General features: G+C 39.9%; 1 protein-coding gene across 4 annotated transcripts in view; it reads left to right on the top strand.

The window, feature by feature from the left end:
• Positions 1-15,601, top strand: part of LOC309653411 (centriole and centriolar satellite protein OFD1-like) — a 62,361-nt gene that overhangs the window by 24,272 nt on the left and 22,488 nt on the right. For all 4 annotated transcript variants that reach the window (XR_014259144.1, XR_014259145.1, XR_014259146.1 and 1 more), the window contains 4 exons: positions 418-509; positions 1,546-1,735; positions 11,854-11,984; positions 12,522-12,633. Coding sequence is in view for 1 of the 4 variants with exons in the window: in XM_082448023.1 (XP_082304149.1) it covers positions 418-509; positions 1,546-1,735; positions 11,854-11,984; positions 12,522-12,633 (525 nt within the window). In the remaining 3 variants the exon portion in view is untranslated. The remainder of the gene's footprint in view (positions 1-417; positions 510-1,545; positions 1,736-11,853; positions 11,985-12,521; positions 12,634-15,601) is intronic.

Here is a 15,601-nt window from a genome sequence, read left to right as displayed (position 1 = left end):
TAGCAGGAGGTTCACCACATGTATGACCATTACAACTGACTTTCCATCACCTATTGAGTAATGGGGCTTACTTATCGCTTGCTGATTTTTTTTTTGACCCAAATATCTGCTATTTTACGTGTGTGTGTGTGTGTGTGTGTGTGTGTGTGTGTGTGTGTGGTGGGTTTTTTTGTTTTTTTTTTTTTACTGTGCCACACAGCTTGCAGGCTCTTAGTTCCCCAACAAAGGATCAAACCCGCACCCTCAGCAGTAAAAACGTGGAGTCCTAACCTCTGGGCGGACAGGGAATTCCCTCTGCTATTTTAGATGATGAAATAATGGTCGTTAGATCTGACATACTGGCTATAAATGATTAAATGATTTTTATATTCACTGGGAAAACTTTATGATCTTTAGTTGGTTGGCTCTGTCTTTCAGAAAAAGCTATACATTTCCAAGAGGAGTTTGCGACTCTTAATTTTAAAAAGGAAGAACTGGATCATTCTGTAAATCGTGTGAAAGAACTTGAGGTAATTGTTAAGCCTATTGGTTTTTTTGAAATAGTTATTAGACATCACGGGAAATTGTAGCTTCAGTCATACATAATTTATCTTGAGTTATCCTCTTGGTATTTTTGGACTGTTTATTATATGACTCAGAGGGTGATGGCTGAACTTAATTCAGTAGTTCCTTATTTCAATCTTAGTCTCCTAGAGAAGCATAGAAAGAGCATGTCCTTTGGGGCCCAGAGTCGTCCTTGAATCCTTTGTGTCTCCCTCACTGCTTGTGTGCCTCTGGGCAAGATCTGTGACCTCAGATCCCTCCTCCGTAAACTCTTTGATATTGCCCACATCCCATGGTTGTTGAGGGACTTCAGTGAGCTGGTTTACTGCACCTGGCCCATAGCAGGTGGCTGGTGTATACCAGTATCTACTCAGCCTCGTCTCCCTTCCCCTCAGCAGCAGGTGAAAATTCTTATCACTACATCAGGATCTCACAGATTAAAGCAAAATGAGAGGCATTTTTCACATGATACTGTTACTTTTTTTCTGTCCATTTGTGTGCTTGCTATCCAAAGGACAGGACTGGACCTTCAGGAACTTAAAATACGTTCTGTATATAAAATTTATTTTTGCAACTGTGATGACTTGTTTGAGAACTTTATAGGCTCATGTCTCCAAACATGAGATATATTAGACTAAGAAAAGGAAAGCACCTCACAGCATGTTATTGGTATCTATCTTACCTTTTCATATTAAAAAATAGACACATTATTAACTCTGTGATGGCTTTTGGGTCCTTAGCTGCATCTGGAAAATGGGGTGATAATCCGAAGGGCTTGCTTTGTAGGACAGGGTTCTGCATAAATCGAGTTGGATGAGCTTGCCCCATCCCCAGCTCCAGGGCAGAAGTCGTAGTTAGGGCTGTCTAGTCGAAGAGAACCACACTTCAGTCAAGTGACCGTAATTAAATTATGCTGCCCAGCTGAGAGCAGCCTGCCAGCATTTACCTATGCAGTCCTGTAAAGTCACTGTTCAAATACAAGTTTTCCTTTTCCAATTCCAGCTTCAGTTGGAGTCTGTCAAAGCTCAGTGTTTGGCATTAACAAAGCAAAACCACGTGCTGAGCAAGAAGGTTAAAGAGATGAGCAACTATTCACTACTTAAAGAAGGGAAGCTGGAGCTTGAGGCGCAAAATAAACTACTTAAACAACAACTGGAAGACATGAAAAGTGAAAACTTGAATCTCCTAAACCGTAAGTCTTTTTTTTTTCCTGATTTGCCTGCTTTTGTAATTCATGTTAGGTTCATATTAGGGAACTGCTCTAAGGGAGGCTTCAATTGGGAAGATTTTATAAAATTAAGATTCTCAGATTGAAATTCCTTTCTTTTTGCTTGCTATTCCATAATTCGTAGTGTAAGAAGAAACATTTTTTTTAATTTAATTTTTATCTTATATTATAGTTGATTTACAATGTTGTGTTAGTTTCAGGTATACAGCAAAAGGATTCAGTTATACATATACACATATCCATTCTTTTTCAGATTTTTTTCCCATATAGGTTATTACAGATCATTGAGTAGAGTTCCCTATGCTATACAGTATGTCCTTGTTGATTATCTATTTTATATATGGTAGTGTGCATATGTTAATCCCAAACTCCTAATTTTATCCCTCCCCAGACCTTTCCCCTTTCATAAATTTGTTTTTGAAGTCTGTGAGTCTGTTTCTGTTTTGTAAATAAGTTCATTTGTATCATTTTTTTTAGGTTCCACATACAAGTGACATCATAAGATATTTGTCTTTTTCTTTCTGACTTATTTCACTTAGTATGATATTCTCTAGTTGCATCCATGTTGTTGCAAATGGCATTATTTTGTTCTTTTTTATGACTGAGTAGTATTCAGTTGTACATATGTAACACATCTTTATCCATTCCTCTGTTGATGGACATTTCAGTCGCTTCCATGTCTTGGCTATTGTAAATAGTGCTGCAGTGAACATTGAGGTGCATATATCTTTTCGAATTATGGTTTTCTCTGGATATATGCCCAGGAGTGTGGTTGCTGGATCATATGGTATTTCTATTTTTAGTTTTTTAAGGAACCTCCGTACTGTTCTCTATAGTGGTTGAACCAATTTACATTGCCACCAACAGTGTAGGGGGATTTCCTTTTCTCCACACCCTCTCCAGCATTTATTGTTTATAGACAGTTTTTTTAAAGGAATTTTTTCTTTTTTTTTTTTTAAACTTATTATTTATTTTATTTTTGGCTGCCTTGGGTCTTTGTTGCTCCACGTGAGCTTTCTGTAGTTGCATAGAGCAGGGGCTACTCTTTGTTGTGGTGGACAGGCTTCTCATTGCAGTGGCTTCTTTTGTTGTGGATCATGGCCTCTAGGTGTGTGGGCTTCAGTAGTTTTGGCACATTGGCTCAGTAGTTGTGGCTCATGGGTTTTAGAACACAGGCTCAGTAGTTATGGCGCATGGGCTTAGTTACTCCGCAGCATGTGAGATCTTCGCAGACCAGGGCTCGAACCCATGTCCCCTGCATTGGCAGGCGGATTCTTAACCACGATGCCTCCAGGAAAGCCCTGTTTATAGACATTTTGATGATGGCCATTCTGACCCGTGTGAGGTGATAACTCATTGTAGTTTGGATTTACATTTCTCTAAACACTAGCAAAGTTGAGCATCTTTTTGTGTGCCTGTTGGCCATCTGTATGTCTTCTTTGGAGAAATGTCTATTTAAATCTTCTGCCCATTTTTTGATTGGGTTATTTGAGCTGTGTGAGCTGTTTTGTATATTTTGGAGATTAATCCTTTTCAGTTGCTTCATTTGCAAATGTTTTCTCCCATTTTGTGGGCTGTCTTTTCATTTTGTTTATGGTTTCCTTTGCTGTGCAAAAGCTTTTAAGTTTAATTAGGTCCCATTTAAAAAAATTTTTTTTAAATTTTCGTTACTCTAGGAGGTAGATCCAAAAAGATATTACTGCAATTTATGTCAGAGTGTTCTGCCTATGTTTTCCTCTAAGAGTTTTATAATATTTGGCCTTACATTTAGGTCTTTAATCCATTTTGAGTTTATTTTTGTGTATGGTGTTAGAGAATGTTCTAATCTCATTCTTCTACATGTAACTGTCCACTTTTCCCAGCACCACTTGGTGAAGAGACTGTCTTTTCTCCATTGTATATTCTTGCTCCTTTGTTGTAGATTAATTGACCATAGGGACGTTCTGTTTTTTGGGCTTTCCTGTTTTTTGAACTATATTTCTGGGCTTTCCTGTTTTTTGAACTATTTCTGGGCTTTCCTGTTTTTTGAACTATATTTCCGTTTTTGTGCCAGTACCATACTGTTTTGATTATTGTAACTTTGTAGTATAGTCTGAAGTCAGGGAGTCTGACTGCTCCAGTTTCATTTTTCTTTTTTCTTTTTTTTTAAATTTATTTAATTAATTAGTTAATTTATTTGGCTGTGTTGGGTCTTTGTTCAGTGAGCGGGCTTTCTCTAGTTGTGACGAGTGGGGGCTACTCTTTGTTGCGGTGCATGGGCTTCTCATCGCAGTGGCTTCTCTTGTTGCGGAGCACGGACTCTAGGTGCGTGGGCTTCGGTAGTTGTGGCTCGTGCGCTCTAGAGCACAGGCTCAGTCGTTGTGGTGCATGAGCTTAGTTGCTCCACAGCATGTGGGATTTTCCTGGAGCAGGCCTCAAACCTGTGTCCCTGCATTGGTAGGTGGATTCTTAACCACTGCACCACCAGTGAAGTCCCTCCAGTTCCATTTTTCTTTCTCAGGTTTGCTTTGGCTGTTCAGGGTCTTTTGTGTTTCCATAGAAATTTAAAATTTTTTCTTCTAGTTCTGTGAAAAATGCCATTGGTAATTTGATAGGGATTGCATTGAATCTGTAGATTGCTTTGGGTAGTATAGTCATTTTGACAATATTGATTCTTCCAATCCAAAAACATGGTATATCTTTCCATCTGTTTGTGTCATCTTTAGTTTCTTTTATCAGTATCTTATAGTTTTCAGAGTACAGGTGTTTTGCCTCCTTAGGTAGGTTTATTCCTAGGTATTTTATTCTTTTTGATGTAATGGTAAATGGGATTGTTTCCTTAATTTCTCTTTCTGATCTTCATTGTTAGTGTGTAGGGATGCAAGAGATTTCTGTGTATTAATTTTGTATCCTGCAGCTTTACTGAATTCACTGATGAGCTCTAGTAAGTTTTCTGGTAGCATCTTTAGGATTCTATGTATAGTATCATGTCATCTGCAAACAGTGACAGTTTTACTTCTTTTGCAATTTGGATTCCTTTTATATCTTTTTCGTCTCTGATAATTTGGAAGTCCTATCCACAGCAGTGTTGTATAAAAGTGGTGAGAGTGCACGTCCTTGTCTTTTGTCTTTGATTTTGTTTGTTGATAGTTTTTGTGTGTGTGTGTCTTTGCTCTGTTGGATATGTTTTTTAATTTTTTATTGAAGTATAGTGGAATTACAGTGTTTCATTAATTACTGCTGTACAGCAAAGTGACTCAATTATAGATATATATACATTCTTTTTCATATTCGTTTCCATTATGGTTTATCACAGGATATTGAATATAGTTCCCTGTGCTATACAGTAAGATCTTGTTGTTTATCCATTCTGTACATACCAGTTTACATCTGCTAATCCCAAACTCGCACTCCTACCCTCTCCCACCCCCCCACCCCCTTAACAACCACCAGTCTGTTCTCTATGTCCTGATTTTGTTTCTATTTCATAGATAGGTTCATTTGTGTCATATTTTATTTTTTACTTCTTTCAAGTCACTCTACCTTTTATTTTACTTTTTTAAAGTTAATTTTTATTGGAGTATAGCTGCTTTACATGTGTCATATTTTAGATTCCACATATAAGTGATATCATATGGTATTTGTTTTTCTCTTTCTGACTTACTTCACTTAGTATGATAATCTCTACTTGCATCTGTGTTGTTGCAAATGGCATTATTTCATTCTTTTTCTGGGTGAGTAGTATTCAATTGTATGTATGTACCATATCATCTTTTATCCATTCATCTCTTGATGGATATTTAGGTTGTTTCCATGTCTTGGCTATTGTGAATAGTGCTGCTATGAACATAAGGGTGCATGTATCTTTTTTAATTAGAGTTTTCTCCAGATATATGCCCAGGAGTGGGATTGCTGGATCATATGGTAATTCTATTTTTAGTTTTCTGAGAAACCTCCATACTGTTTTCCACAGTGGTTGCACCGACTTACATTCCCACCAACAGTGTAGAGGGGTTCCCTTTTCTCCACATCCTCTCCAGCAATTTGTCATTTGTAGACTTTTTAATAATGGCCATTCTGACTGCTGTGAGATGGTACCTCACTGTAGTTTTGATTTGCATTTCTCTAATAGTTAGCCATGTTGAGCATCTTTTCATGTGCCTGTTGGCCACCTGTATTTATATTTTGGAGAAATGTCTACTTTAGTCTTCTGCCAGTTTTTCAATTTGGTTGTTCTTTTGTTTTTGAGCTGTGTGAGCTGTTTGTATATTTTGGGAATTAAGCCCTTGTCAGTCTTATCATTTCAAATATTTTCTCCCGTTCTGTAGGTTGTCTTTTCATTTGTTTACAGTTTCCTTTGCTGTGCAGAAGGTTGTAAGTTTGATTAGGTCCTGTTTGTTTATTTTTGCTTTTATTTCTATTGCCTTGGAAGACTGACCTAAGAAAACATTGGTATGATTTATGTCAGAGAATGTTTTGCCCCTGTTGTCTTCTAGACATTTTATGGTGTCATATCTTATGTTTAAGTCTTTAAGCCATTTTGAGTTTATTTTTGTGTCTGGTGAGAGGTCGTGTTCTAACTTCATTGGTTTACATATGGCTCTCCAACTTTCCCAACACCACTTGCTGAAGAGTCTGTCCTTTTTCCATTGTATATTCTTCCCTCCTCTGTAGAAGATTTATTGACCATAGGTGTGTGGGTTTATTTTTGGGCTCTCTCTTCTGTTCCATTGATCCATATGTCTGTTTTTGTGCCAATGTCATGCTGTTTTGATTACTGTAGCTTTGTAGTATTGTCTGAAGTTTGGGATGTTTATGCTGTTGGAAGTCTTTTAATCACAGTTTCAATTTCAATACCTGTGATTGGTCTTTTCTTATTTTCTATTTCTTCCTGGTTCAGTCTTGGAAGATTTGTACTTTTCTAAGAATCCGTCCATTTCTTCTAGGTTGTCCATTTTATTGGTAGATAGTTGCTTGTAGTAGTCTCTTATGATCCTTTGTATTTCTGTGGTGTCAGTTGTAACTTCTTTTTTGTTTCTAATTGTATTGATTTGAGCCCTCTCCCTTTTTTCTTGATGAGTCTGGCTTAAAGTTTATCAATTTTCTTTATCTTTTCAAAGAATCATCCTTTAGTTTCATTGATCTTTTCTGTTGTTTCCTTCATCTCTATTTCATTTATTTCTGCTCTGATCTTTATGATTTCTTTCCTTCTACTTACTTTGGGTTTTGTTTGTTCTTCTTTCTCTAGCTGCTTTAGGTGTAAAGTTAGGTTGTTTGAGATTTTTCTTGTTTCTTGAGGTAAGATTGTATTACTATAAACTTCCCTCTTAGAACTGCTTTTGTTGCATCTCATAGGTTTTGGATTGGCATGTTTTTGTTTTCATTTGTCTCTAGGTATTTTTTTATTTTCTCTTTGATTTCTTCAGTGATCCATTGGTTGTTTAGGAACATATTGTTTAGCCTCCATGTGTTTGTGCTTTTTCGGTTTTTTTGTTGTAGTCGATTTTTAATCTCATAGCGTTGTGGTAGGAAAAGATGCTTAATATGATTTCACTTTTCTTAAATTTACCGAGGCTTGCTTTGTGACCAAGCATGTGGTCTATCCTGGAGAATGTTCCATGTGCACTTGAGGAAAATGTGTATTCTGCTGCTTTCATATGGATCGTTCTGTAAATATCGGTTAATTCCATCTGGTCTAATGTGTCACGTAAGGCCTGTGTTTCCTTATTGATTTTCTGCCTGTATGATCTGTCCATTGATGAAAGTGGGGTGTTAAAAGTCCCCCACTATTATTGTGTTACTGTTGATTTCTCCTTTTATGGCTGTGAGCATTTGCCTTCTATATTGCTTCTATGTTGGGTGCATAAATACTTACAATTGTTATATCTTCTTGGATTGATTTCTTGATCATTATGTAGTGTCCTTCTTTGTCTCTTGTAATAGTCCTTATTTTAAACTATGTTGTCTGATATGACTATTGCTATTCCAGCTTTCTTTTGATTTCTGTTTACATGGAATACATTTTACCATCCCCTCACTTTCAGTCTGTATGTGTCCCTAGATCTGAAAGGAGGCTCTTGTAGACAGCATATATATGGGTCTTGTGTTTGTATCTATTCAGCCAATCTATCTTTTGGTTGGAGCATTTAATCCATTTACACTTAAGGTAATTATTGATATGTACTTAACTAACATTTTGTTAATTGCTTTGGTTTTGTTTTGGAAGGTCTTTTTTCTTCCCTTCCTCTTTTGTTCTCTTGTTACTTGATGTCTGTCTTTAGTGTTGTGTTTGGGCTGCTTTTTCTTTTTTGTGTGTGTATCTATTGTACATTTTTGATTTGTGGTTCCCATGAGGTTTTGATATAGCAGTCTATATATGTACAAGATTGCTTTAAGTTGCTGGTCTCTTAATTTCCAGTGCATTTCCAATATCCTGCATTCATACTATCCTCTTCCCATGATTGCTGGTTTTGATATCATACTTGTGTGTGGGTGATTTCCTACCTTTGTTTTATGTTTGCCTTTACCGATGAGCTTTCCCATTCATAATTTTCTTGATTCTAGTTGTGGCCTTTTCTTTTCCGCCTAGAAAAGTTCCTTTAGGATTTGTTGTAAAGCTGGTTTGGTGATGCTGAATTCTCTTAGCTTTTGCTTGTCTGTAAAACTTTTGATTTCTCCATTGAATCTGAATGAGAGCCTTGCTGGGTAGAGTATTCTTGGTTGTAGGTTTTTCTCTTTTATCACTTTAAATATATCTTGCCATTCCCTTCTGGCCTGCAGAGTTTCTGCTGAAAAATCAGCTGGTAACCTTATGGGGATTCCCTTCTTTGTTATTTGTTGCTTTTCTCTGTTGCTTTTAATATTTTCTCTTTGTCTTAATTTTTTGGTCACTTTGATTAATATGTGTCTCGGTGTGTTCCTCCTTGGGTTTATCCTGTATGGGACTCTCTGTGCCTCCTGGACTTGAGTGAGTGTTTCTTTTCCCATGTTAGGCAAGTTTTTGGCTGTTAGCTCTTCACATATTTTCTCAGCCCCTTTCTCTCTCTCTTCTCCTTCTGGGACCCCGTTAATGCCAATGTTGTGGATTTAATGTTGTCCTAGAAGTCTCTTAGACTGGCCTCATTTCTTTTCATTCTTCTTTCTTTATTCTGTTCCTCAGCAATGATTTCCACCAATTTGTTTTCCAGCTCACTTATTCGTTCTACTGCCTCATTTATTCTGCTGTTGATTCCTTCTAGTGTATTTTTCATTTCAGTTTTTGTATTGTTCATCTCTGTTCATTAAAGCTTCTAACTCTTTATTAAACATTTCTTGTATCCTCTTGGTCTGTGTCTCCATTGTTTTTCCTCTTGGTCTTGGATCATCTTTACTATCATTACTTTGAATTCTTTTTCAGGTAGGTTGCCTATCTCCACTTCACTTAGTTGTTCTTCTGGGGTTTTATCTTGTTCCTTAGTCTGGAAGATATTTCTCTGCTGTCTGGTATTGTCTCACTTGCTGTGTTTTTGTGGTCTCCATTCCTCAGGCCGTAGGACTGTAATTCTTCTTGGTTCCGGTGTCTGTCCCCTGGTGGGTGAGGTTGGTCCAGGGGCTTGTGCAGGCTTTCTGGTGGGAGGAACTGGTGCCTGCACACTGGTGGGTGGAGCTGTGTCATGTCCCCCTGGTGGGCAGGGCCATGTCAAGGGGTGTGTTTATAGGTGGCTGTTGGCTCAGGACAACTTTAGACAGCCTGTCTCCTGAGGGGTGGGACTGTGTTCCCACCCTGTTCATTGTTTGGCCTGAGGCGTCCCAGGACTGGATCCTGCAGGCTGTTGGGTGGGGCCGATCATCGGTGCCAAAATGGAGACCCCCGGGAGAGCTCACGCCCAAGAGTTTTCCTTTGGCCCCCACGGTGAGCCACAGCTGACCCCCACCTCTCCCGGAGACCCTACAGTACCTGCAGGTAGGTCTGGCCCAGGCTCTTATGGAGTCACTGCTTTGCCCTGGGTCCCAGTGCACATGAAACCTTGTGTGCGGCCTCCAAGAGGGCCGTCTGTTTCTCTCAGTCCTGAGGAACTCCTGCACTCAAGCCCAGCTGGCCTAGAAAGCCAAGTGCTCTGGGGGCTCCACCTCCTGATGCCAGATCCCCAGGCTGGGGAGCCTGATGTGGGGCTCCAGACTCTCACTCATATGGGAGAACCTCTGTGATATAATTATTTCCCAGTTTGTGGATCGCCCATCTGGAAGGTATGGGATTTGATTATAATGCAGAAGTGAACTTCCTACTGTCTCACTGTGGCTTTGGATGTAGAATATCTTTTTTGGAAGGTTCAAGTCTTTTTTGTCAGTGGTTGTTCAGCAGTTAGTTGTGATTTTGGTGTTTTCGTGAGGGGAGGTGAGCTGAAGTCCTTTTACTCCACCATCTTGTCTCTCCTGCCAGTCCTGAAGAAACATTTTAAAACTGTCCGAATTTGCCCCTGCAGATGGTACCGGGCTTCCCTTGCCCTCTGACTGCTGGTCAGGTGTGCCGAGTGCCTTCAAGCACTGGGAGGGAGGGAGGAGAGAGGTCAAGGTTGTTTGCCCTCTCTGCCACCTCCATGTACAGTGTCCTGGGCTGGCCCTGCGCCTTTCAGCCATGCAAGATCCCAGTGCTTGTGGGATGGCCTCTCTAGCATTCTGCACCAGCTCGCTCTCTCCAGTTGTGGGAGTTCCTCCCTCTCCGGCCCTCTAGGCCCAAGGGCTACAAACAGCATGGTGCTGCTAGTAGCCTAGGGAACTGTGCCATCCTTTGTGGCTACAGACCCAGCCTAAGTCATTCTTCATTGAAGGGTTCTCTGATGACCTGAATTGGGGGGCCATCTGTTTTCTGCCTGGACCCTGTGCCGCTGACAGATGCAAAGATCGAATTGGACCTCAGGGCAGTCATTGACAGGTTTTTTTTTTTTAATTAATTAATTAATTTATGGCTGCGTTGGGTCTTTGTTGCTGTGTGTAGGCTTTCTCTAGTTGCGGCAAGCAGGGGCTACTCTTCGTTGCGGTGCGTGGGCTTCTTATTGCAGTGGCTTCTCTTGTTTGCAGAGCACGGGTTCTAGGCGCATAGGCTTCAGTAGTTGCAGCTCATGGGCTCTAGAGCTCAGGCTCAGTAGTTGTGGCACATGGGCTTAGTTGCTCCTCGGCACGTGGGATCCTCCCGGACCAAGGCTCGAACCCATGTCCCCTGCACTGCGCCACCAGGGAAGTCCCAACAGGTTTTGATAGAGCACTCCTTATCTGTCTCTGAAGGGAGAAGAGGTGGGCTTTCAAGTTAATTTGAGGATTTGAAAGAGTTCTGTTATGTGGAGAAGGACGTAAGAATAGTAAAATTTGCATTTATGTTCATTAAGTTATTTTGTTTTGAAATTTGTGAGTCAGAATTGCTTGTAGTACATTTGATAGACTACAGAAAAAGGAAGAACAATTTGAAACTTGTTTGGCTGCTTTTAAAAGTCAAGCGGCATAAATCTCTCTTTCTGAGAAAGACAAATATAGTATCACTTATATGTGAAATCTAGAAAGATGGTACAGATGACCTTATTAGCAAAGGAGAAATAGAGACACAGATGTAGAAAACAAACTTATGGTTACCAAGGGGGAAAAGGGGTGTGGGATGAATTGGGAGATTGGGATTGACATATATACACTACTATGTATAAAAGAGGTAACTAATGAGAACTGACGGTATAGCACAGGGAACTCTACTCAGTGCTCTGTGGTGACCTAAATGGGAAGGAAATCGAAAAAAGAGTGGGTATATGTATAACTGACTCACTTTACTGTACAGCAGAAATTAACACAACATTGTAAAGCAGCTATACCCCAATTTAAAAAAAAAAAGATAAACAATAAGGACCTACTGTATAGCACAGAAAACTATACTCAATATCTTGTGATAACCTATAATGGAAAAGAATCTGAAAAAATATATATTATGTATATGTATAACTCAGTCATTTTGCTGTATACTTGAAACTAACACAACATTGTAGATTAACTAAACTTCAATTAAAAAAAAATTAAAAAAAAAAAAGTCAAGAGAAATGAGAACACTTCGGGGTGGTAACGACCAGGCTCTTCTACCTTCTTAGGCATAGCTCAGCCATCTCCTGAACTGCTGATTTTTCAGAAAGAATTAAAGAAAGCAGAAAATGCTATCACCTTGGAGCATAAGGAGTTTGAAACCCAGAAACAAGCTCTGCAAAAACAGCTGCAAAGTGAAGTGAGTATTTCTCCTTGAGCACCCAGGGGTCAGGCCAGTCCACTGCGTAGACATGTGAACTTGGCACACGCCACACTGGTGTAAGTGGGATTTATTTTAATATCAGAGATCCCTCAAGGTGCTAAAGGGTGTCCTTTCTCATCTGAGAGAACTGTCCAGTGGTCATGTGACTTTATATTCATAATAGTCACAAAATCCAGAGGCAAGCAAACTCACTTAAACACAACATTTTCCAAGTCCTGATGGTGCCCACAGTGGAAGTGTCTCGATTCTCACCCTGTGACTTGGAAATATTGCTGCCCTCACTCTGGTGTCTGCCCATGCCCTGGAGTAGCTGCTCTGACATGCGTGTAAGAAGAAATGGAAACTTGTGTTATCGGTCGTCATTTTAAAGGGACCCTGTGGTTTACGGGTGTAAAGCTGCTCAAAACTGGCAAAACAAAAAAAGAGAATAAGCCCAATGAGAGAATTGTTCCCTTTGAAGTGAGCTGTGATTTGTTTTACGTTGATTTCTTTTTCTTCTCTAATTCCCTGCAGATTGAGCACTCCGCCCAGCTGAAGGCCCAGATATTAGGATACGATGCTTCTGTCAAGAGGTTAACTGTGCAGGTTACCGATTTAAAATTGCAACTGAAACAAACTCAGATAGGTTAGAGGCATTTTTAACCTGTGTGTGTGTGTGTGTGTGTGTAAAACTTCTGACATTTGTGGAAATGTAATAATTGTTACTCGTTGAATTTTTAGTAATTCTCACAGTAGGGGTAAAGCCATAGAGACATGGGCCATCTTAGAAGTCAAACTCCGTGTCCGTTTCATGGATACCAGCCAGGTCGTCAGCTAAAGTGACTTGCTTTCACAGGTGCCCCATGCTTGGGGGAGCCTCATACCCCAGATAGGAAAGGTGTGGTAGTGATGCAGAGGCCCCCAAATTCATCCTGGACCTAGGCTTTCCTTTTTTATTTGCTACCCTGATAATAAGAGCGGTCTACTCTTCAGTGGTTTTATATACTCCTTGACGGGTGTATACACCTGTGGGAGAAGGCAGAGTGCCCTGGCAGAAAGAGCACTGCTTCTGGAATCAGAAAATTGGTTTTGTACCCCAATTTTGAAGTTAGTTGTTTGGCCTTGGACATGTTTCTTTTAACTTCCTTGGGCCTCAGTTTCCCCCTTTGTAATGAGGATGATAATACCTTCTGTGCCATGGAGGACGAAGGGGAAAGGTGATTGGCTCCAGTACAGTGCCTGGGGCATATAAAACACTGGGGAAATGGCCACTGCTATCATCTTATTACTATGTCTTCCTGTGGATGCGTGACACCTGCCCCTGCTCCTTCATAACAAGTGTTCCTAGGCTTCGACACTTTCTTCAGCTGCTTTCAAGCTCAGTGGAAGTTCCTGAGTGTTCGTGATTTTGAGCCTTCCTCAGTTCCTTCTTCCCACTCAGGCCCTTGGCCCCTTCTCCCCACACCAGTTTTATTTTGGTCTCTTTACTCATCTCCACTCTTTCCCGTTCCTCATTTTGTCTCCACAATTCTGCATTTGCCAAACTGCCCACAGCTGAAACTGTACCAAGCTCATATCATTAGAAATAGTTGATGGATGAGGATGGAAGCTAGTGAGGATGGAAACTTCTGGAAGATGGGCATCACAAGCATCTGTCCCGTGGTATCATCAAGGTGGCCTTGCAGGAGAGGAGTGGTCACATTTGCTGGCTTTATTAGGCCAGCGCAGTGGCTCGATGCCTCGCTAACTGGGCGATTCAGCTGCAGTCCGCCATCCATGACGTGGGAGCTGTGAGAATTCTGGGCCCACAGTGGTGGCCTGACCGCATGTCCTCCTCATCTGAGACTCAGGCCGTATGCAGTGGATTTTGCCGCAGCCCTGAGAGTTTGGGAGCGGCATCCTGTAGTGAGACACATTATTTTGAAATCAAATGTGTGAACATTCATGCTGAGTGGAATAATTAAAGATTATAAATGGGTTTATATCAGTTCAGGTCAGGTTTTTCAACCACATGAGTTCAAGTCTGGTTAGGCTTTGTCCCCTAATTGTAAATACCTTTTCACTTCTCAAAGCTTTTATATTTCAAGGTCTTGCATAATGGATTGTGAAATAATAACATACGTTACGAATGAAGGCATATGAAGCAGTAGCTGGTACACATAAGCTCTCAAGTAAATATTAATAATTACTGTTAGGACCGTGGTTTCACAAACAATTTTTTTATTTTTATTTATTGAAGTATAGTTGATTAACTGTTAATTTCTGCTGTACAGCAGAGTGATTCAGTTATATGTATATATACATTCTTTTTGATATTCTTTTCCATTATGCTTTATCATAGGATACTGAATATAGTTCTCTGTGCTCTACAGTAAGACCTTGTTGTTTATGCATATATAATAACTCACATCCGCTAACCCCAACTTCCCATTCCATCCCTCCCCCAACCCCCTCCCTCTTGGCAACCACAAGTCTGTTCTCTTTGTCTGTGAGTCTGTTTCTGTTTCGTAAATATGACACAAATGAACATATCTTAGATTCCACATGTGATATCACATGGTATTTGTTTTCTCTTTCTGACTTACTTCACTTAGTATGATATTCTCTAGTTGCATCCATGTTGCTGCAGGTGGCATTATTTTGTTCTTTTTTACAGCCGAGTGACATTCCATTGTGTGTGTGTGTGTGTATGTGTATATATACCACATCTTCTTTATCCATTCATCTGTTGATGGACATTTAGGTTTCCATGTCTTGGCTGTTGTAAATAGTGCTGCTCTGAACATATGGGTGCATGTATCTTTTTGGATTAGAGTTTTGTCTGTATACGTGTGCAGGAGTGGGATTGCTGCATCATATGGTAATTCTGTTTTTACTGAGGAACCTCCATACTGTTTTCCATAATGGCTGTACCAACCTACATTCCCAACAACAGTGTAGGAGGGTTCCCTTTTCTCCACACCCTCTCCAGCATTTGTTATTTGTAGACTTTTTAATGATGTCTATTCTGACTGGTGTGAGGTGGTACCTCATTGTAGTTTTGATTTGCGTTTCTCTAATGATTAGCAATGTTGTATGTCTTTTCATGTGCCTATTGGCCATTTGTATTTCTTCTTTGGAGAAATCTCTACATAGGTCTTGCGCCAGTTTTTCGATTGGGTTGTTTATTTTTTTGTTGTTGAACTGTATGAGCTGTGTGTATATTTTGGAAATTAAGCCCTTTTTGGTCGCATAGTTATAAAATATTTTCTCCCATTCTGTGGGTTGGCTTTTGTTTTATGGTTTCCTTTGCTGTGCAGAAGCTTGTAAGTTTGATTAGGTCTTGTTTGTTTATTTTTGCTTTTATTTCTATTGCCTTGGGAGACTGACCTAAGAAAACATTGGTAAGATTTATGTCAGAGAATGTTTTGCCTGTGTTCTCTTCTAGGCATTTTATGGTGTCATGTCTTATGTTTAAGTCCTTAAGCCATTTTGAGTTTATTTTTGTGTATGGTGAGAGGGTGTGTTCTGACTTCTTTGATTTACATGTGGCTATCCAACGTTCCCAATGCCACTTGCTGAAGAATCTGTCCTTTTTCCGTTGTATTAGTATATTCTTGCCGCCTTTGTCGAAG

This window comes from Balaenoptera physalus, assembly GCF_965194825.1.
Source record: "Balaenoptera physalus genome assembly, chromosome: Y".
Classification (NCBI taxonomy): Eukaryota; Metazoa; Chordata; class Mammalia; order Artiodactyla; family Balaenopteridae; genus Balaenoptera; species Balaenoptera physalus.
The sequence above is the reverse complement of the archived record's forward strand: the minus strand, read 5'-3'. Positions and strand labels throughout refer to the sequence as shown.